Source organism: Eulemur rufifrons, chromosome 16 (assembly GCF_041146395.1).
Source record: "Eulemur rufifrons isolate Redbay chromosome 16, OSU_ERuf_1, whole genome shotgun sequence".
NCBI lineage: Eukaryota > Metazoa > Chordata > Mammalia > Primates > Lemuridae > Eulemur > Eulemur rufifrons.
In genome coordinates, this window is record NC_090998.1 from 24,031,506 (window position 1) to 24,054,488 (window position 22,983).

The 22,983-nt window shown below is 43.0% G+C and overlaps 1 protein-coding gene across 3 annotated transcripts in view; it reads right to left on the reverse strand.

Moving 5' to 3' along the window:
* Window positions 1–383: 383 nt before the first annotated feature.
* Window positions 384–22,983, reverse strand: part of ITPR2 (inositol 1,4,5-trisphosphate receptor type 2) — a 462,476-nt gene continuing 439,876 nt past the window's right edge. For all 3 annotated transcript variants that reach the window (XM_069490734.1, XM_069490735.1, XM_069490733.1), the window contains 2 exons: window positions 3,835–3,996; window positions 384–3,133 (listed from right to left, as the gene is read on the reverse strand). In XM_069490734.1, the coding sequence (XP_069346835.1) occupies window positions 3,047–3,133; window positions 3,835–3,996 (249 nt within the window). In that variant the 3' untranslated portion in view covers window positions 384–3,046. The remainder of the gene's footprint in view (window positions 3,134–3,834; window positions 3,997–22,983) is intronic.

The following is a 22,983-nucleotide window of genomic DNA, read 5'->3' on the forward strand; positions in this document are numbered from 1 at the left end:
TTTTGACTTGAGTGAAATATCTCCCTGACATTACCAACAATCTACTAGAAACGGCATCCTCTTTGCCAACAGAAAAATGTCACTATGCAAGAAAATAAGTGCTTTTCTAAGTTAACTTTTCAAGAGGTAGAAAATATAAGTCTTTGCACATCTACAATGTATTTATTAATATTATAGTCCTGTATGATATAAGCATTTTCTCATCTAAAAATGTTATTTTAACTCAGAAAATATACTTGCATTAAACTCTTGAGCCTCAGAATGGAGCACAGAGGGAAACAAAGCCCTTTTGAAACTAAAAATTGTATTCAGCAGAAACTGATACTTTTAAACCAATATGGATTTTAATAATTAAATATTTTTTTAAAATCTCCCTTAACATCAAAGTCAAAGATGATTGTATTTAATATCACTATATACATATATGGATGTTAACTGATACTTACCTAGGTCAAATATTCCAGTTGCGTTAAGAAACGTATACATGACAAATATAAATTTATATCAAATGTCAAATTTCCCATTATCTTCTCCATCATGAATTTAATGCCCTGGAAAGTGCCTTTTTTGTCTGCTTGTGTTTTTTTCTTGTTTTGTTTCGCTTTATAATCTCTAAGCATTTAGGCAGGAAAGAAAGAGGCATTTAAAAACACAACTGAAAAATGTTTAAATTTTGATGGAATAAGAATCTTGTTCATTGTAATCTCTTTTGAATACTTCCCACAGGAGAAAACATGCTGTGAAACAGTGAGCTGCCACTACACGATGGTTGGGGACGTTAGGTCATTTCTAGATAGCAGGTACCTAGTCAATGGCTTATTCTCTAGAAAACAAAACTCTCATGGTGTCAGAAAAGACTAGATAATTCATCATCTAAAGACAGGTTGCTCACATCTGTACAAATTAATTTATTCTCTTGACCTTTAGTTTAGACATCAGAAATATTTTATTTTGTGCTGAAATAGAGATAGGTTTCTATATTGGAATATGCTCAATATTGGCCACCTTTCCATTCTCTTCCCTATGTATACAACTCTGTCTGATTAAAATATTTTAAAGTGTACTTTTCACCTAATACTGTTTGTTAATAGCAATCATAATCTTGGATTTTAAAAATGGCTGCTTTCATCTACTTTGATTTTCGTGAAGCCATTAAAAAAAAACATAGTGATATAGTTTAAAGTTTTCATAAAGAATTAAGGGTAATTGAATGACACCTGAATTTCTCATGTATTTATTGACTACTAAGTTCAAAGTTCTGTGCTGATGCAAATATATCACAACTTCTTAGTATCTTTGGATCAGGGATGTCAGGGTCCTTCAGCTACTGGTCAGGAAAAATACTATCATGTCAAGAGCGAGGAATTCTTAGTTTGAGGTGATGCTGTGGGGTACCCGTCAATCTAGTTAAAAAATTCATTGCTGCAGGTTCCAACAGCTTTGTTTCCAGTCTGCATTTTAATAGTGTGTGGTAGAAGGACTGGTTCAGGTTCTTTTCCGCAAATGTTCTGAGCAGCGGGTAAACATTCAAGTGGGCTAGCATGAACTCTTTATTAATATATTCTACACAGATCATGATTTGAGATTTTAAGGAATCAATAGCTTAAGCTATATTAGAACAATACAAAAGCTTTAAAAATTGTCATAGCAAACCCTGTCTGGACCTTTAAACCTTGTTGGCAGTAACTGAGAGTTTGAAGACTCTGGAGGCAATCTTTTGTTCCTGGCGGGCAAAGTCCAGAAGGTCAACTTGCAAAACATCTCCCAGAGTCTAGTGTCATGTGTCTTTCCTCCCTTGTCACACAGCCCTTCTCCTGACGCTTTCGTGATCCGCACTTTGCTGTGCTACTCCAAATGTACAGCCTCTGAGAATAATCCGACCATGCCACCCCAGGTTATTTCCTCCCTTGACAAATTCTGAGTGCATGATTTAACATACAAACAATTTGGGTCAGAAGTTATTGTCTTTTTACATTTTGAAAAGCCCTTACAAGTACAGTTTTAAATATGCAATTGAAATGCTGTATTTTCTTGAGTATTCAATACATTTCTTGGATTTTTTTTTTTTTTTGCCCTAACTGCAGGAATAGGATAAATAAAAACACTTGGTTCCTTAAGCAGTTCTTTAAGTACAGCAAACATGAATCAATTAGTTTTTGCTCCATGTTTATAAAAGACAATGCCACCATCATAAGTTTCTCAGTATTTCCTGTCACCTTTAAACATTTTCATGTATAAATCTCAATGTATTTTAAGAGCATACATATGTTGACAAAAAATTCTTTCCTGGGACTTACTGTTGGCTTTTTATTCCCCAAATCTTTTAAAATCTTAGCCTATTCATGACTTAAAACACGTTTTTAACACGTTATATGAAAATGTCCTTTTGTGCTCCACGTTGTCAGAGCCGTCCAAATCCCGGAGAAAGCAGTCACGTTCCAGTTATGTTGTCAGCGTGAGAGGCCTAAGCTCCAAAGCACTAAGTTCCTAGAGCTGTAAATCCTTTGTGTTTCATGTTATAAATAAGAAAATTGCCCTGTGACAGCTACGGTTTGGAAGCATTAACGTTTTTCTTTTCAACTCTTTTTTTAATCTTTTCAGTTATTTTCCTTAGGAAAACTTAGCCACCAAAGTATGTCTTTCTCTATCACGGACCTATAAGCCACAATTAAAAGAAAGAAATTCCAGCCAACCACGACAGGGGTTGTAGTCAGCAGTGAAGACAACACTGAGTCCTGTCGATTTCTCTCTGCCCCGTGTCCCCTTCCACCCCGCTCCTCCCTGCCTTCTCCAGCCCTGTGAGCAAAGTCCTTCCCGTTGCATTGAGTGTGATGCGCGCTTTCCAGTAGCTGCACTTTAGGTTGGGTCTTCTCAACCACGAAAACAGTTATAAATTGTCCTTGGAGCTAACCCACTCCACATCTTGGCACGGGGTTGTTTTTAACTTCTCAACAATAGGCACTGTTCACTCCCCTCCCTCTCAGCTCTGTATTCAGGGCTCAGGCAGGACACTGATGAAAGGCTAGTCACGGCTTCCCCCATGGTATCAGTGCGGTGGCATGTGATGATTCACATGGGGTGTGTTTGATCCGAGGAAGCCCAGTCTCTGCTTATTCTTCCTTTGTTCTGTCATCTGGGGGGAAAGAGAGAGGGTGAGTTCAGCTGATTCTCCTGCTCCCACCCAGGGCTGGCAGTGCTGGGGGCCACAGCAGTTCGGAGCTGATATTTCCCAAGCACCTACAATCCGGCATCATATAGAATATACGTATCAAAAAAAAAAAAAGAGAGAGAGAGAAATTTTTTTTTAAAGTGAATTTGCATAAACAGAGAAAAAGAACACACTCCTCTCCGTGGTTCTTTTAAAACAGATCTTGCTTGTCACATAATTGTCACCATCACCATGGTCATTTTAATAGCTACCATGGTTACTGCTGGTATTTTCCCTAACAATTTCATATGATAAAGGAGTTGCTTATAGCATTGAAATGGCAGACAGTAACGATGATCTGCCTTTCTGATGAGTTTAGTCATTGCTGTCAGAAAATATGAATTTCCATCAAAAAGTACAAAGAGGTCCTTGCATTTTGGCATTTCCTTCTTCTTTCCCCCTTCCATAGAAGGAAAAGTGTCACACACAGTCGGGGGAGGTGGGATAAGCGGACGTCCCTGCTTGCTGAGATGTGTTCCACAGCGCAGCATGAGGCGTCCTTGCTGGAGTTTATAATCCTCTGTGGACAGCGTCTGGCTCCCAGGAGTTCCTGGGTCTCCCCTCCCTCAGGGTGGTGAAGGACTCCATCCCACCAGCACCCACTCCCCACCCCAGGGCCCACTGACCTGCTCCTTGAGCTCCGCCAGCTGCCCCGACAGCTGTTTGACCAGACTCATGGTCGATTCCAACTTCTCCTGAAGGTTCCGAATTTCATTTTGCTCACTGTCACCTTCATTGCTAACAAGGGACATGGCTCTCATCCGAGGAAACCAGTCCAAATTCTTCTCCTAAAAGCAAACAGACGTGCAGGAACAAGGGAGTAAGTATGGAAGGGAGCCTAAAGTCCTATAAAGAATGCATGTAGGTGTTCATTATTATTAACGTTTAAACCAAAGACTTTTAGCACTCAAACCAAAAGGCACCTGCTGGCCAGGGGTGGAGAGGGGCTGAGGACGGGAATAAAGTGGGGCTTTAGGCATCAGCCTTCGTGGGCTGGAGGAAGAGCTCCAATATTGGAGCAAGCTTCCTATGGGTTCCCAGGGAGGTCCCGGATGAAGCAGCTAGAACAGCACCATGAAGCCTGCGGGCAATCAGGGAATGCTGAAAGATGAGGGAGGCTCTGGAGGCTGGGAGAGCAGAGCCAGGTATGCAGGACAGGAATAGCACAGGCATCAGCTGCTTCTCTTTCACCCTGGCACAGAGGAGAGGGGCGGCGGAATAGGAAGGTGGTAAAAGAAATGTCCCAGCCCCAGCCACCCATGCTAGTTTGCCTCCCACTTCCCCAGGGGAAGCTCCCACCAGCTCTGCAGGCCTCTGAGCCCCACGCAGGGAAGAGGGAAGTGGGAGGGCATGGCCCTGGGTTACTCTGTCTGCTCCCTTTGGAAACATTTTATTACAGTGGGGTGAGGTTTCAGAGTTAGACTTCCTCAGAGGGCAATAGCTGGTACCACTTCCGTTTTTCTAGGCAGATTGGGTGTAGGTGCCATGCGCACGCGTGTGTGTGTTTCCCCTCCATCATGGTAGAGACAGACAGATGCTCTCGTGAAAATTCTGTCCAATTGCCTAACATCACAGAATCATTATGTTACTTATATTACATTTTTCAATCTTCAAAAAAGCTCTGAAAGATAAATCACATTGTCCCCATTTTACAGATAAGAAAATAAGAGGCTTCAACAGTTTAATTGCCCATGTCACAAGCTCGTAAATGGTAGAGCTGGGATTTGAAGGCTTCTCCACCATTAGGTGTGTCAGTCTTTGTCTCTGTCTACCAAGGTCTCTAAGTCACCTTCTCCCAACATCCCTGGTAGTGAGCTTCCTGCTTAACGTTCTTTCATTCCACAAAAGTCCACTGAAGTGGCTACAAGAACCTCTTCCTGGGGGAGCCCTAGAGTGAGAGACATCTGGTGCACTCCTCCCTTCCCTAAGTTACAGAGGAAAGGCCCGATCTGGGTATCTCTGGACTGCAGTCTCAACCTCACCTGGCCCTCAGGTTGGCTTTTTGTTGTTGGTGCTAGTCAGGGAATAACAAGTTCTTTATAGTTCCCTACTCCCAATGGCCATGAAAAGGGCTGACAAAGAATTAAAGATAAAACCTCCTGAAGAGTTTTAAACTGCATTTAAATAGCTGTAGCAAATTAGCATTTCAAAGGAGGACAGTAACTTACTCTGAAGTGCAAAGCGACAGACAGATTCATTCATTCAATCAGCCCCCTAACATCTATTGTTATGTATTTAGGAGTGAAAGGCAGATGAGATGTGTGTCTGCTCTCACGGAGCTAGTGGCTCAGGACCGCCCTCCACAAAGACAGGACTGCACACTGGGTCTGTCAATATCCCCTGGGGTAGCTTGTTAAAATTGAGATTCCAACCCCACTACCTCTTACCCAATCAGAACCTCAGGGGATGTCCCTAAAGTGTAGGGACTCTGGTCTATGGAGAGAGAAAATAAATGATGACCGCTGGGGCAGTGGCAGGCTAGGGGGATGGAACAGAGGGGAAAGATCTGAAATAGCTGATGTGAGGAAAGGGCAGAGGGAACCAAATAGGGACCCATTAAATGCTTGTGCAATATACAGATGGCCCGAGTGGGAGACCACGCCTCGCGATGACTGCAGCAAAGACCGCTGTTCACCACAGCCCAGGTGGACATGCAGATGAGGCAGAGAGCTGGACTGACACAGGATGCTGCGTCTCCCTAGGATGGGCATGAGAAAGATAAAGGTGTAGGAAGCCAAGGATGTCAGCAGAGCCGTGGTTGGACTGGTGAACATTAATGTGTGGACTGGTAGGAAGGATAGAGAAGAAAAGACCTGTGCTAAATACTCTATAAGCATGTAATCCTTTCAATGATCCCAGGAACTTAGGTTCTAGTATCTATATTATGTACAATAGTATCTATTATCTGCATTTTACAAATGAAGAAACTGAGGTGCTATGGTTTGGATATGGGTTGTTTGTCCCCTCCAAACCTGATGTTGACGTGTGATCCCCATGTTGGAGGTGTTTGGGTCATGGGAGTGGATTCTGCACGAATAGCCTGGTGCCACTCTCCAGGTAGCGAGTGAGTTCTTGCTCTTGCAAGACTGTATCGGTTCTTGGAGGAATGGATTAGTTCTCGCGAGAGTGGGTTGTTATAAAGCCGGGATGCTCTTCAGGTTTGGTCTCTTTCTGCACATGCCATTTCATGCCCTTTGACCTTCTCCACCATTTTTGACCCAGCACAAAAGCCCTCACTAGAAGCTGAGCAGGTGCCAGCGCCATGCTTCCTGTACAGCCTGCAGAACTGTGAGCTAAATAAACCTCTTTTCTTTATAAATCACCCAGTGTCAGGTGTTCCTTTATAGCAACACACAATGGACCAAGACACGAGGCCAGCAGGTGGATTAGCCAGGATCCCCACTCAGATCTAGACAGGAAGTCTGTGGCCAGAAAGTGGAATAATGAAATTTAAAATTCTGAAGGTAGAACAACTTTGGGAAATGAAAATTCTGGGGCGAGAATGCTTTAAATCTGGTAAAAGTAAATATGGCTGAACTTGTACAGAGTTTTAGCTGGGGAAGATGAAAAATTTCTGGAGTTAGACTGGTGGTGATGGTTGCAGAATCATGTGAATGTACTTCATGTCACAAAACTGTACACTTTAATGGTTAAAATGGTAAATTTTATGTTATACATATTTTACCACAATTTTAAAAGTCATGGAATTTGCTGAGACTAAACTTTTGGATGAATTGTGCACAAAGCTCCTGAAGTCATCATGAAGGAGGTCAGCAGTTGGGGTGGAGGCGGAGGCTGAGGGTGACCAGGGGCCAAAATCTGTGATAAATATACAAGAGTGACCCATAGGCATCAGAGGACAGAGATGGGAAGGACTAGAGCAAGACATTTTTTTGTGGGAGGTTGAAGGTGTCGTGATTTCTTGGTGACAGGGAGCCCAGAGTGTGCTGACCCTTTTCCAGGGCCTTTAACACAGAGGGGTTGGGGAAATAGGCAGCTGCTACCAGAGGACTAAAAGAAAAGGGGCTTGCTATGGTTTGAATGCTTGTCACCTTGCAATTGTCATCGCAACAGTATTAAGAGGTGGCACCTTTAAGAGGTGATCAGGCCATGAGGGCTCCACCCTCCTGGGTAGGATTGGTGTCGTTATATAAGGGTGAATTCAGTCCCCTCTTGTTCCCTCTCACCTTCTCGCCTTCTGCCACATGATGACGCAGCAAGAAGGCCCTCGCCAGATGCAGCACCTTGCTGTTAGACTTTCCAGCCTCCAGAACTGTGAGCCAATAAATGTCTGCCTATCATAAATTACCCAGTCTCAGGTATTCTGTTACAGCAGCACAGAATGCATAGGGATCCTCTTGGCAGAGCCAAGAAAGTGCATTGTGGGAGAAAAGAGATGTTTATATATAACAGGAAAGGGATTCCAGAGGGACTGTTGGGGCAGAAGAATTTGGGAACATCAGAGACTAGGCTGGGGGTGAGAAGGTACCAGGTGACATGGTGATACCCAAGGTGAGGGATGGTGAAAACGGTCAGTTGACCTTCAGAAGGTTTCCAAAAGAAACAGATGCAAAAAGATGTCCTAATGCTTAGTGGATTGTAACTCTGTCAAACAGAACATGGGTGAGAGTTTGTGAAACTGCTTCCAAAGATGTGCTATTGCAGGTCCCAGGGGCCGGGCTCAGTCACGGCCAAGGCCTCTGGCTTTTGAGGAAACAACGGCCGCTCTCTGTGAACACAGCCGAAGCTGTTTGGGCCACGGAACTCTCTCTCCCTACACTCTCTTTCTTCATTTGTTCCTTTGTTCATTCATTCATTTAATAATTCTTACTTGCATTTACTAGGTCTGTGCTAGGCATTGGGAAAACAGTGAGCAAAACCCAGCACAATTCTTACACTTGTGAAACGTATAATTCATTCTCGTGAGAATTCAGCCAAAGGACAACAAAGTGATAAGAAGCTGGGCTTAAGTGCCAGGTAGGAAAGCTACACGGTCCTGTTTTCCTTTTTCTTAGTCTCCAAAACTTATTCTCTCTTCCAACTCTTTTTCTGTTTTTCTAATCTTTCTTTCATTCACTTCTTGTATCTTTCTGTGTTTTTGTTTGTTGTTTCTCCATTCTTCCCTTTCCTTGTATATCAACTGACCATAATCTGAAACAACAATATGATGTGTAATTAAAATTTCTTTTCAATGTGGAATAACATTTTATGGTTCCTTTTCTTAATTTTTAAGGGACTTGAGTTGAATGCTGAACATCTCTCAGTAGAGTGGAAATAACCAACTTGATTGTTTTTGTCCTTTTTTTTTAAAATAAAGCAGTCTTTTAAAAATAAGTTTCACAAATGATTTTCCTTCAAAATTAGTGCAGAAAATAGTTCCCCCTTATCTGAAGGGAATATGTTCCAAGACCCCCAGTAGAGGCCTGAAACCACAGACAGTATTGAACCCTATATATACTATGCTTTTTCCTATACGTACATACCTATAATAAAGTTTAATTTATAAATTAGGCACAGTAAGAGATTAACAATGACAGCTAATAATACAATAGAAAAATTATAACAACATACTGTAATAAAAATGGTCTCTCCCCCTCTCTCTCAAAATATCTTAATATTTTTGGACCGTGGTTGACCACAGGTAACTGAAACCATGGAAGGATAAAAGAGGGACTAATGTACATTCTTTCCACCAAAATTAACTCAGATACAGCCGCATTCTCAAGTGTTGTATAAGCTTTTTCATCAAAAGTGCTGCCAATTAAACATGCAGAAGTTCCTCTCTCTGTTCCAATGGCTTCCACAGACTCATCCTGAGCAGGGGAAGGGGAGGGTGGACCCCAGCTGTGGCCTAAGTCAGAGCCACACGATGGACACACAGAGCAGTTACTAGTTAACAGGACACCACCTCCTCACCATGTCGACTTGTAATGTGTCCATCACCTAATAAAGCCGTTTGGTTTGATTTATTATTTCTCGGTTTACACATACATGCTCTGTACATCTTGTGATCAAGCACGTGATTATTAGATTCCTATGTTGACTTTGGTTAGTCAACATGAAATCATTTCCTTATTTCACCAGGAATGAAAATATCTGACCACAGGGTAGCACAAAGTCAGGGAAGCTGCGGATTAACTGTTAGACTCCAAGGCTGCAGTGCATGATCCTAGGAAGCCGGTAAGTGGAAGTCCAGAGCTTCCTGAGGTTTCTAAAATGCAAAGCTCAGAGATAAACCAGTCATGTCCCTGAGAAGTCCCTTTAGGACACATCGAGCATGCCATTCATAACCCTCTTGCTATCCCTCAAGTCTAATAATAATGTATCTTTCTAGATGACTAGAAGATCAATAGGTGGACGTGTAAAAACCTTTCAAATAGTCCTTTCAACAGTCAGATCCATTTGACTTATTTAATTTTCTTAGTTATTCAATGAAATGACTAGGTTGTTAGTGTCAGTCAAAAATTAGCTCTGCTATATTTTCATATTTGGTTCTTAAATGTGAAAACTCATTTGTGGGAAAGAAACAACACAGTAGAAAGGAAAGAGCAGCAATCTAGGAGTCAAGACACCTGCGTTCTGGTTTTAGCATAGCCAAAAACTAGCTATATGATATAAAGGGGAAAAACAATCTTATTCTCTAAGTCCTAGTTTCCTGATTTGTAAAACCAGAATGTTACCCTAGATGGTGTCTATGTCTCTTGCAGTTCATCGTTGTGTGAGCTATGAATGCAAGGAAAGCTTTAAAAACCAAATTGTTGAGAGAAGATGGAGCTTGCCAAGTGAGCAAACAGAAACATGGCACCTAGGCTAGAAGTAACCTTGAAACCACACAGCCCACGCCCAGCATATTGTGAAGGCCCAGCCCCAAACCTAGAAAGTTTACGTTTCCCTGAGGTCTCATAACATGATCACAGCAGATGTCCCTACACTTGACTTCCACTTCTGGACAAATTCTTCCACATTTTGTAGTGGAAGAGCTCTTATATAATCTACCCCTGTTAATATCTAATTGACCACAGGCTCAAGAAAATATAAAGGTCGTAATAATTTTTCTCCACATCAGAAGGAGATTAAGAAGTAACAAGGCCAGGTACAGTGGCTCACGCCTGTAATCCTAGCCACATTCTGGGAGGCCAAGGTGGGAGGATTGCTTGAGGCCAGGAGTTCAAGACCAGCCTGAATAAGAGCAAGACCTCATCTCTATAAAAAATAGAAAAATTAGCTGGGCATGGTGGCACATGCTTGTAGTCCCAGCTACTTAGGAGGCTGCGGCAGGAGGATCGTCTAAGCCCAGGAGTTTGAGGCTGCAATGAGCTATGATGACGCCACTGCACTCTACCCAGGGCGACAGAGTAAGACTCTTTCTCCCACAAAAATGTATAATATTAATGAGATTTGATTTCTGTGAGGCAAACATTGGAGACGTTGTCTTATGTCTTTTGAGCTCTACTAGTTATAGGTATGTATTAAAAGTTGACTGCAGGAAGGCTAAAGAGAAAGCAAGCACCGTAGCTCTACATCATGGTAACAGATCCCATTTGTTGGCTGCCTACCAAGTGTCAGGCACTGTAGTCATGCTCTGACCAACACAACAATTCCATAAGGTAGGGACTGTTGCCATCTCAAGTTATAGAAGACAACACTGAGGCAAGAAAAGGATTCATTACTTGCCCAAGGTAATACAGGTGGTGTAAGTGGCTAAGCCAGACTATGGTCTCCACCCTGCAAGTGGGAATCTTGTGCTTCTCCCCTGCCCTGGACTACTCTCCATGTTTAGTGGAGATGTCTATGCTTAGCTTCTGAACTGGCCAAAGAAAACTACAGTGATTCTCCAGAGACGACTATATTGAGCCCCCTTGATTAGTTCTTCTGGGGTATGCTAAAGGTTTATTTACTAAAAATCAGAAACACAAACCCTCTAGCCGTTGTACCACAGATGCACGTGCAGGTACTGCTGGAAATGCATCAATGCTTGACATTCACTACAGTTTTGCAGAATGCTCTGAAGTACTGCTAATGAAAGGCAACGCATTGATTGACTACGTAGTGTAATGGAGCATCAGTAAACCATTGAACATGGACCTTCACCTATGCACCCAGACTTTATGGCTATGCTTAGAAGGTGCTGTCACAAGACCATTTTCTGAGGTTTTTCTTGGTTACCATGCTCTTCTGAGACTTACGTTTATACTGCATTTTCCATTCTAAAATATATTTGCACAACCTCCTAGGCTGAAGCGTATAAGCATTTCCCCAAAGCTTCAGCATGACCTACTGCATTTCTCTCTTTGCACTTTTGGTCTGAAGACATCAGCAGAAACAGCTCCTGAAAGGCGTGCAAGCAATGCAACTGCTACCTACTTACTGGAAGCTCCCCCAGGGAAAGACATCACTCCTGCTTTCCTGGAACTTTAGGCCTAGGAAAATAACCTGAAACAAGGATTCTTTCTAAAGCAATCATTTTGGTTATGGGGGAGAACCTCAGCACCTCAGCCCTGTCCCTGCTCAATTTCAGCAGGGGCATGGTGGGTTTCTCAAACCTTTGCACCAACACGGTGGCCGTGAGGACGGGGTAGGCGTTATCTCAAAACATCAGGGGATATCCGCAGCACTGGCATCGGGGTTCCTAGCCTAGTTCCTAGTGAACACGACAAGTACCGCTCAAGGCGGGCAGCGAAAAGGCTGGTTCTCACAGGGGCTCAGGGGCAGGCTCTGGGTTCATGAGGGAGGAAGGATGGGCTGGAAAAACATACTCTTGTTTGACACACACATAGGGGACAGCAGGTGAGGGAGAGAGGATCCGGCTGTGATCTCTGAAATTAAAATGCTATTCCTGGACTGACAAATAAAGGAAAACCTTGGCAACTGACTCTAAAAAGAGGGAGGAAAGAAGAGTAAATTTTGCTCTGTTAGAAAAACAACATGTTAGAGCACTCAAAGAGTCATGTTCAAGCCCTTATTAATGGCATCTTTGTTCTGAACTGGTGGGTTCCTGCAAACGTGGCGGAGGGGTGGAGTACCACATTTGCGTGGATGGACACATTTTAAATGCATTATCCGAAGCAAATCTGTATTGAAAGATTTTTGCAAAGCAACAAATCCCTTTAGAGTGGCATCATCATACCTTGAAGCATTTTTAAATTCTAGATGCTCGTGTCAAGTTTTTTTTTTTTTATTTCAGCTTATTATGGGGGTACAAAAGTTCAGGTTATATATATTGCCCCATGTCCCGCCCATTCCCCCAAGTCAGAGCTTCAAGCGTGTCCATTCCCCAGACAGTGCACTTCGCACTCATCATGTAGGTATACACCCATCCCCTCCCCTCACTCCCTACCTCAGTCTGATACCCAATTGGTGTTATTCCCAAATGTGCACTTAGGTGATGATCACGGAAGCCAATTTGCTGGTGAGTACATGTGGTGCTTGTTTTTCCATTCTTGGGATACTTCACTTAATAGAATGGGTTCCAACTCTCGTGTCAAGTTTAAATCATGTATGCGAAAGTGCTTTGAACATGATAAAGCACCACACAAACGCCAAGCATCCTTGCACAGCCGAGGCCACATGCAGAGTGGCTGGAGCCCTCACCTTAAAGCAGGTGGCACCTAACAAAGGCTGGTGTCCCTGCTGTCCTCCTTCTCCACGGGCCCTCCTCAGTGTGAAGGAGGGAAGGGGCTGCTGGCCTGGGACCCTTGGAGGGACAGGCCTATTTAACCTAGTCACTGCTCCCAAAGGCAGAGGGAAAAGTAGGTCCAGTGAAAGTGCCACTGAAGGAGGAAAGTTCTGGGCTGAAAATCACTTAACAGAGAACTATTGATCTCAGCAGGGCCCAGGTTTAGAATAAAAAAGGTACAGCAGGAAGGGACCGGGAGCTGGCCTGATGCTATAAACCTTGCTTTAGAAGCAGCAGAGCCGTGGTGGGAGGGGGCGCGACCCCCTCCTTGCGCAGGGCCTGCAGGAGGACAGGACTGCCCACCGCCAAGTTCTGGACGGCCCGCAGGCTCTCAGCCTCTGCAGAGGTGACAGCGTGAAAGCCCCTCTCCCTGCTGGCTTCCTGAACTTAGGGAGGCAGAGTGAAGTAGGTGAGTGTGGACCCCCTCAGGGGAAAGGAGGATCAAAACAGTTCTACGAACATTTTTTAAAAAAGCTATGGGATGTCAGGAAGAGTGTTTCAAAGACTCATGGGTCAAACTTCCTGTTCTTAGAATGTTCCCGGGGTGGTGGGGGAGTTTGTACTGACAAAGACAGATGACAATGAGGACTGCAGCTTTCTGCAAAAGGCATCGCCGAGGGGGAGAGGCACTAGCCCCTCACCTGCAAGTCATCCCCCAAGGCTGGGCTGCAGCCAGAAGGCGGGTCTCAGTTATTAGGCGGTTGAGAGAACTGCAATCTTCAAGGCCTACCTCTCCCAGGTAACCTGAAAGAGCACCAGGTTGGAAAGCAGGGCGGTGACCTGGGAAAACAGGTGTTGATACCAAGTGTGATGAGGACGCTGGAGCTTAGCTTTGTGCCCATGGTGGTGAGCGGCTGGTCTTGCCCCCGGACAACAGCTCGGACTGTGAGCAGGGACTGCAGTCCTGGAGCACCCACCTTGCCTCCCTTGTCCTTTCCTCCTCCTTCCCAACTTCCCCTCCTAGGAACTTTCTGTCGTCCAAGCAAAGTTGTCTATGTCTTCTCTTTTGGTCCCAGACTTCTCACACCTGACCAGCTAGTCACAGCCCTTAGTTGTCAAGGAATGCACCAGCTACATCTGGTCACGGCGGGGTCCTGTCTGTCCCCAGCCAGCAGGGAGGAGGGAGAGGTCCAGGGCTGGGGCGGTCTAAGAGGGCCCAGATCCTATGGCAGCTTAGAGCAGCTGGAAGCTACAGGCCTCTTGTCAATAACTTCAGCGGCACCACTGGGGCAGTGAGCGGGAGCTTGGGAGGGCAGGACTCTGGGCCGAGCGAGCAGCCCTGCTGTGGCTGCTGGTAGGCTCTGGGGACAGGCACTGGACCCAGTCTTGAGTATCCACAGAGCGAGGAACACACAGAGAGCAGGGAGTGGAGCCCAGCACCCAGAGCTGCTTTGAGCCATCGGCAGGCTGATTCCCAGAAGCTGCAGGAGTCAGCAGGACAGACGCAGCGGCTGGGACCCAACCAGTCAGGGTCTCTCGGAGTCTGGAGATGTGTTCCATGATGCAGTGATGGTGGCCCGTCTGCTCGAGGAACCAAGGGGCTGCCTGGCACTCTCCTGGATGCCTGTTGCTGTTCGTCCTACAGAGTGTTGAGTGAGAAACTGATCACAGTGGAAAAATAAGTAAGTAAAGCTTTGGCATCAGAGGAAACTGCCATGGACACCAGCGACCCCAAGGTCCTGCCCACGACTTCATCAGAGCAAGTCACTCATTTGAGTTTTTGTTTTCCTGCCAATTCCGAACTCCTCTGGATCTATTTTTCTCTTGGGGCTTTAACCCTCTCTTAATTTTATTCTTTATTAATTTCTATATTTTCATCTAAGTTACTGCCTCTTGAAAAAGGATATAAATATTTATTTTCTTCTTGCAAATAATTTGAAGTAGGGGCATTTGCAAGTCTTGTTGGGGTAGAAAAAACCTGGAGATCTGTTCATGGTGAGATTGGGGCAGAGCATTTTGAATGGAGCATTGAATACTCAAGTGGGCATTTGTTCAACTTGTGGCTGCCCAGACTCAGAGGCCCCTCCTGTGTCTGCAGAAACCATCACCGTGGGGTCTTGGTGGAAGGTTGGGTCCGGCCTTCAACGACAGATGCTGAAAAGGCTGATACTGGAGGGCGGAGCTCAGTCACATGACCAGATGGACTTGAGATTTTGATGTGGAACAAGTGACACCAAGAAGCGAGGATGGTATGGAATTCCTTCCATTCCGATGGGCGTGGTGGGGGCTCTGACTGTGGTGATGCCCTCCGGGCTAGGGCCTACTTCCAGCACGGACAGCGCACTCTTCCTTGAACACGCTGTCCCCAGGCGGGACCTCTGGCCAGCTCATTTCTCTTGGTTTCTGTCCATATTAAGCCTAGTTCCTGCCTTCCTCCTGATTGTGTACATCCCTTTCATAAATTCCTCCTCTCTCTAAGATAATGAGAGTCAGCTGCTATTGTGTACAATAAAGAACCCTGACTGGTACAAGTGCCAAGGGATTAATAGGGCCAAGTGCTAATTTAACACTGGCCCCTTTTGTGCAGAATAAAGATAATAAAACTTTAAAGGAGAATGGCTAAGGGACTTATCCAAGTCATATAGCTAATTCAGTCTTATATAATAATTACATTTAATAATATATAATTACTGGCTAATTATCATATTATGAACTAATTATAAGGGTCACCAATTACACAGATGAGAAAATTGTGAACTGTTTAGTTTATAAGCTCTTTTGAGGGCAGTATCTGTTTCTGATTTATTCCTGCATCCTATCTTTGATAGAACCTTGTGCATCATGGGCACTAAATACTTATCTGTTGTTAAAACAGATGAAACATGAGGTATTGTGGCATGTGGTACAAATGAATATAGGTAGGCAGGGTAAATTGTATTTTTCTGTAAGAATTAATAGTATATAACAATTCTCCTTTTTGTTTTGTACCAATCCAAAGCAAAAAGCTCTCCTCCCTCCCTTCCTCCAACATATATTTAATGAGCACCTACTATGTATGTGATAGATACTCCAGTTTCCAGTGAAGCAGTGGGCGGTTCAGAGAGAGCTTTTGTTCTCACAGAGCTTACTTTCTAATGGCAGGGAGAATAAAGGGGGCGTTTGGGTGCAGAGACAAACATGAAATGAAAAAACATGAAATAATTTCAGATAAAGATAAGCACAGTGACGAAAATGGTGGTTTGAATGATTATCTTGGGAGAAGATGGGGCTATTCTAGATTGGGTAAGCCACGAAGGCTGCTCTGGGGAAATGATGTTTGAATGATAAGAAGGAGATAGCTCTGCACAGATTTGAGGGAACAGTGTCAGCCAGAAGGAACAGTAAGCACAGTAATGCAAAGGCCTCAAGGCTGAAAACAATGCTGGCATATTTGAGGAACAGAAAGAAGGCTGGTATAACCGGAATGTGGTGCCAGGTGAGAAAGAGGGAGTGGTAAGAGATGAGGAACCCCAAGTGGATGAAGACCAGTTATGGAGGGTCCTGTAGACAAGAGGAGCCACAGGAGGATTTTAAAGAGGGGAATGGCATCTTCTGGCTTATAGCAAAAATACACACACACATACACACACCCATCCATACAAATAAAATAAAACAGAACACTTTGCCTGCTGTATGGAGAACAGACAACGGTAGAGACTCTCATTTGGAGACTACTGCAGGGGTCTGTGTGGGCACTGATGGTGGCTTCAGCAAGGGTGGCAGGAGTGGGACACAGGGAAGTGCTACCATGATAATGTCAGCCAAGGGGGCTTTGAAGTCAGTAAATGAGTGTTTGAAAGTGTATACTTGACAGACAACCACTTTTCCTAGATGATACAATTGCATTTACAGAGCTCAAAACACTTGGTTAGCATGATGATGTGAATAGACAGACTGGATAATTCAGCCCCTAAAATGGATTATTGGGCCAGAACCCCACAGCTGTTGTCCCTGAGAAGAGAACTGGGTCATGCCATTTGTGAGAGCCAATTGTGCACATGTCTTCCCAACTTTGCATTCAGTGACATCATGTTGGTAGCTTGAAATCAGCCATGGGGGAAGTATTTACACCATGAAAATAGGCAGATGCTATCATCAGGGCTTACTGGACACCATCTGAAATTGTTGTCAAACATTAACTAGCATACCACTGGACAATGCCCCTTACTAATAGAGAGGGAAGAGGCCACAAAAGTGGTAAAATTAAATCATTGACCCAAGTCACATATCAGAAGATCATGACAGAACCAGGACAAGGATGATCTCCTATGACAACAAAGACAACCCAATCTTAAAAGTCTCTTGGACCTTTGAACATGTTACCCTCTGAATTTTTAGTTTACCGGATCCATGGTTTAATAATATTTCTTTCTGAGTCTTTCAGTTACTTTGTATTTACATGTAAATTTTGGACATGATAGTTCTTAATTATGCTAATGAAAAGCCTGTTATAGCAAGATCATCTTGCTCTTTAAAATCTAAAAAAAGTCAACAATGAAAACCAAAAAGGGCAATCTACCTTTCAAATACTATTTAGAAACTGCTGAGTAGTCAGTGATGCAGGATGGCCTACAGAAAGAGGAGATCTGAGTCTTTTGGCTGGACTCTCACAGAGGGCACTTCCCAAACTTTACATGAGAATCTCTCTGAATATCTCATGTGCTCATCTTCTTAAAGCAAATTGAAGACATAATTTTGGATTTTCAAACCATGGTGAAGTTCAAATGACACAACCATTTTGTTCTTTAATGATAAACCATATGCGAAACTATTAGAATTCTAGAAGAAAATGTGGGAAAAACTCTTTATAGACATTGGCCTAGGCAAAGAATTTATGAAGACGACCCCAAAGGCAATCACAGCAACAACAAAAATAAATAAATGGGACCTGATTAAATTAAAAAGCTTCTGCACAGAGAAACTGTCATGAGAGCAAACAGACAATCTACAGAATGGGAAAAAATTTTCGCCGGCTACACATCTGATAAAGGACTGATAACTAGAATCTATTTAGAACTCAGGAAAATCAGCAAGAAAAAATCAAACAACACTATCAAAAAGTGGGCAAAGGACATGAATAGAAATTTTTCAAAAGAAGACAGAAGAATGGCCAACAAACGTATGAAAAAATGCTCAACATCTCTAATCATCAGGGAAATGCAAATCAAAACCACAATGAGATATCATTTAACTCCAGTGAGAATGGCCTTTATCAAAAAGTCCCAAAACAATAAATGTTGGTGTGGACGTGGAGAGACAGGAACACTCATACACTGCTGGTGGGACTGCAAACTAGTGCAACCTCTGTGGAAAGCAATATGGAGATACCTTAAACAGATACAGGTAGACCTACCATTTGATCCAGCAATCCCATTCTTGGGCATCTACCCAAAAGAACAAAAGACATTCTATAAAAAAGACATCTGCACCCCAATGTTTATAGCAGCACAATTGCAAAGATGTGGAAACAACCCAAATGCCCATCAATTCATGAGTGGATTAATAAAATGTGGTATATATATACCATGGAGTAGTACTCAGCTATAAGAAATAATGGTGATATAGCACCTCTTGTATTTTCCTGGATAGAGCTGGAACCCATTCTACTAAGTGAAGTATCCCAAGAATGGAAAAATAAACACCACACATACTCACCATCAAATTGGTTTCACTGATCATCACCTAAGAGCACATTTAGGAATAACATTATTTGGGTGTCGGGCAGATGTGGGGGGGAGGGGATGGTTGTATATATACATAATGAGCGCGATGCGCACCGTCTAGGGGATGGACACGCTTGAAGCTCTGATTCGGGGCAGGAGGCAAGGGCAATATACGTAACCTAAACTTTTGTGCCCCCACAATATGCTGAAATAAAAAAAAAAAAAGAAGGAAATATACCATAATGTCAAAACAAAAAACCCATAATAATTTGGCTCAGTAATTGTTTCAGTTAATCCACAACTTGATTAAGTTTCCCTCTAAAATGTAAATCAAAACTGCTTTTCTGCAAGTCCTGTTTAATACTTTGACAGGATTTCATTGAAATTCCTCAAATATGATCACTATATTTATCTCCATTGTATTATATGTGATTTATTAGGAAGCGAATTAAGAATAATACATTTAGGCCGGGTGCGGTGGCTTACTGTAATCATAGCACTTTGGAGGCCGAGGTAGGAGAATCACTTGAGGTCAGGAGTTCAAGACCAGCCTGAGCAAGAGCGAGACCCCATCTCTACAAAATATAGAAAAATTAGCCGGGCATGGTGGTGCATGCCTGTAGTCCCAGCTACTCAGGAGGCTGAGGCAGGAGGATCGCTTGAGCCCAGGAGTTTGAAGTTGCTGTGAGCTATGACAGCGCCACTGTGCTCTAGGAGGGGCAACAGAGTGAGACTGTCTCAAAAAAAGAAAAAAAAAAGAACAATACATTTATATGCAGGATTCAGGAAAATTAGATTATATACACAATGTCTATACAGAAAATACTATACCTAAGAACCTAGAGAAAAAACATCCCCAGAAATCTTTTAACATCAGAGCTAAATTCAACAACAAAAATGGAATTAAAATCTGTTTTGCTAAATGCATCTGTTACTCTTTGATAGCATATTTTTAGGTTTGTCTCGCACAAAGAAATAAATAAATCTGCTAAAAGGCTGCTTAAATTTCTCCTTTGAAAAAACAAGGAATGTTCTTTTCTCCCTTGAGAGCGAACTATTTAGCAGATGGTCACCAAATGTTAAAATTACATACAGTAACTCAAAGAAGAGTCCACTACAGGGTTATCATCACAAAGCATCACCCCTTGTGGAGTCAGTGAGGCAAGATGGCTGAATAGAACCCTCCAGCAATCGTCCCTCTGCACAGACATCTAATTCAACAAGTATCCATGAATGCAAGCAAGCACCTTCAGAAGAACCAAAAATGAGGTGAGCAGCCTGGTTTTAACATTATACCAAGGAAAGAGGCACTGAAGAGGGCAGAAAAGACAGTCTCGCACTGAGTACGCCACCCCTCCCCATGCCCCAGCAGCGCTCTGCCAGCGAGCGCACCAGGTGGAGAGAGGATCTGGGTGCCGGAGGAGGAAGGAGAGTAAAGTGATTGTGTGGCTTTGAATTGAAACTCAGGGCTACCCTGGCATAGGGGAACACAGCACAGGGCAGAATTCTGCCAGTGCCCATGGAGGGAGCATTCTGACCCACTCAGCCAGAGGAAAATGCTCTGCCCTGAAGCCTGAGTTCCTGCTAGCCCCATCACCAGCAGACAAAGAGCAGCTTGAGGTCTGGAATAAAATTCGTAGGTAAGGCAGTCGGGCCACAAAGGCTGCAGTCCTTGGGCAATTCCTGTGGCTCTGCTGGCTCAGAGCCAGTGGACTTGGGGTGCATGTGACCCAGTGAGACACCAGCAGCTGCAGCCAAGCCAGTGCCTGTGTCACCCCTCCCCCAACTACAGGCAGTGCAGCTCAGGGAGAGTCTTCTTTCACTTGGGGAAAGGAAAAGGAAGAGGTCAGAGGACTTTGTTTTGCAACTTGGGTACCAGCTCAGCCACAGTAAAATAAAGTACCAAGTAGACTCCAGCCTGAGTTCATGCCTTAGTCCCTGGACGGCTTTTCTGGACCCACCCTGGGTCAGAAGGAAACATGCTGCCTTGAAGGGAAGGACCCAGTTTGGCAGGATTTACCACCTGCTGACTAAAGAGCCCTTGGGCTTTGAATAAACATCAGAAGTCGCCAGGCAACAAACAGTCACCACAGGTTTTGAGTGAGACTGGGCTGGCTTCAAGTGTAACCTGGTGCTGGTGGCTATGAAGGAGCAACCTCATCACCCCTCCCCCAACTCTAACAGCCCAGCACAGAGAGTGAGAGAGAAGAGTTTGCCTGGTAATCCAGGGAATTCTCTGGTATCTTACCCAAGCTCACCAAAGGGTTACCACCTGGAGTCTGCAACAGTCACAACATTACTGGGCTTGGGGCACCCCCAGTATAGATACGGCTGCAGTGACCAAAGACTTAGACCACATTACTCAATTCCTTTTGAGTATCTGGGAAGCCTTCTTAAGAAGGACGAGTTCAAATTCGCCCAGACAGTGAAGATTAAAACAAATACCTGACTCTTCAATCCTCAGACATCAACAAACATCCATAAGCATCAGGAATATCCAGGAAGACATGACCTCACCAAATGAACTAAATAAGGTACCAGTTACCAATCTCAGAGTAATGGAGATAGGTGACTTTTCAGACAAAGAATTCAAAATAGCTGTCTTAAAGAAGCTCAATGAACTTCAAGACAACACAAAGAAGGAATTCAGAGAAATTTAACAAAGAGATTGAAATAATAATAAAAAAAGCAGAAATTCTAGAGTTTAAGAATTCAAATGCCTCAGAATCTCTTAACAGCTGAATTGACCAAGCAGAAGAAAAAAATCAGTGAGCTTGAATACAGGCTATTTGAAAATGCACAGTCAGAAGAGAAAAAAGAAAAAAGAGTAAGAATGAAGCATGCCTACGAGACCTAGAAAATAGCCTCAAAAAAGCAAATCTAAGAGTTATCGGCCTTAAAGAGGAGGTAGAGAGAGAGACTGGGGTAGAAAGTTTATTCAAAGAAATAATAACAGAGAACTTTCCAAACCTAGAGAAAAAGATCAATATTCAGGTATAAGAAGGTCATAGAACACCAAGCAGATTTAACCGAAACAAGGCTACCTCAAGGCATTTCATAATCAAGCTACCAAAAGTCATGGATAAAGAAAAGGTCCTAGGCAAAGCAAGGAAAAAAAAAAAAACACATATAAAGGAGCTTTGATACATCTGGCAGCAAGACTTCTCATTGGAAACCTTACAGGCCAGGAGATAGTGCCATGACATATTCAAAGTTCTGAAGGAAAAAAACCTTAACCCTAGACTATTGTATCTTTCAAAAATATCTTCCAAACATGAAGGAGAAATAAAGACTTTCCCAGACAAACAAAAGCTGAGGGATTTCATCAAGACCAGACCTGTCCTACAAGAAATGCTAAAAGGAGTTCTTCGATCTGGAAGAAAAGGACATTAATGAACAATAAGAACTCTTCTGAAGGTACAACTCACTGGTAACAGTAAGAACACAAATACAGATACACTATTGCTGTAATTGCAGTGCATAAACCAATTATATCTTGAGTAGGAAGACTAAAAGACAAACCTGTCAAAAATAACAACAACAACTTTTTGATGGAGATAAGGGTAGGATTTCTGTTAGATTTCTCTTTCCTTGTTTATTTGTTTTCTGGTAAGCAGAGTTGTCATATGTTTAAAATAATTGGTTATAAAATGTTTTTGTAAGCCTCATGGTAACCTCAAATCAAAAATCCTACAATAGATACGTAAAAGATAAAAATCAAGAAATTAAAACATACTACCAGAGAAAATCACTTTTAACAAAGGAAGACAGGAAGGAAGGAAGGAAGAGAGGACCAAAAAACAACCAGAAATCAAATAACAACAGGGCAGTAGTAAGTCCTCACCTGTCAATAACATTGAATGTTAATGAACTAAACCCTCCAATCAAGAGACATAGAGTTGCTGAACGGATTAAAAAACAGTAACAAGAGCCAACTGTATGTTGTCTGCAAGAAACACACTTCACCTATAAAGACACATATAGACTGAAGATAAAGGGATGAAAAAAGGTATTCCATGCAAATGAAAGTGAAAAATGAGTAGGAGTAGCTATACTTCCATCAGGTAAAGTAGATTTCAAGTTAAATACTGTAAAAAGAGACAAAGAAGGTCATTATATAACACTAAAGGGGTCAATTCAGCAAGAGAATATAACAATTCTAAATATATATGCACCCAACACTAGAGCACCCAGATATATTAATGCAAAGCAAATAATATCAGAGCTAAAGAGAGAGATAGATACCAATAGGATAATCACTGGAGACCTCAACACTCTACTTTCAGCGTTGGACAGATCATCCAACAGAAAATCAACAATGAAACATTAGACTTAATCTACACTATAGACCAAATGGACCTAATAGATATTTATAGAATGTTTCATCCAACAGCTGCAGAATTCACATTCTGCTCTTCAGCTCATAAGTTCTTTTCCCCTTATCCATTCTGGACGAG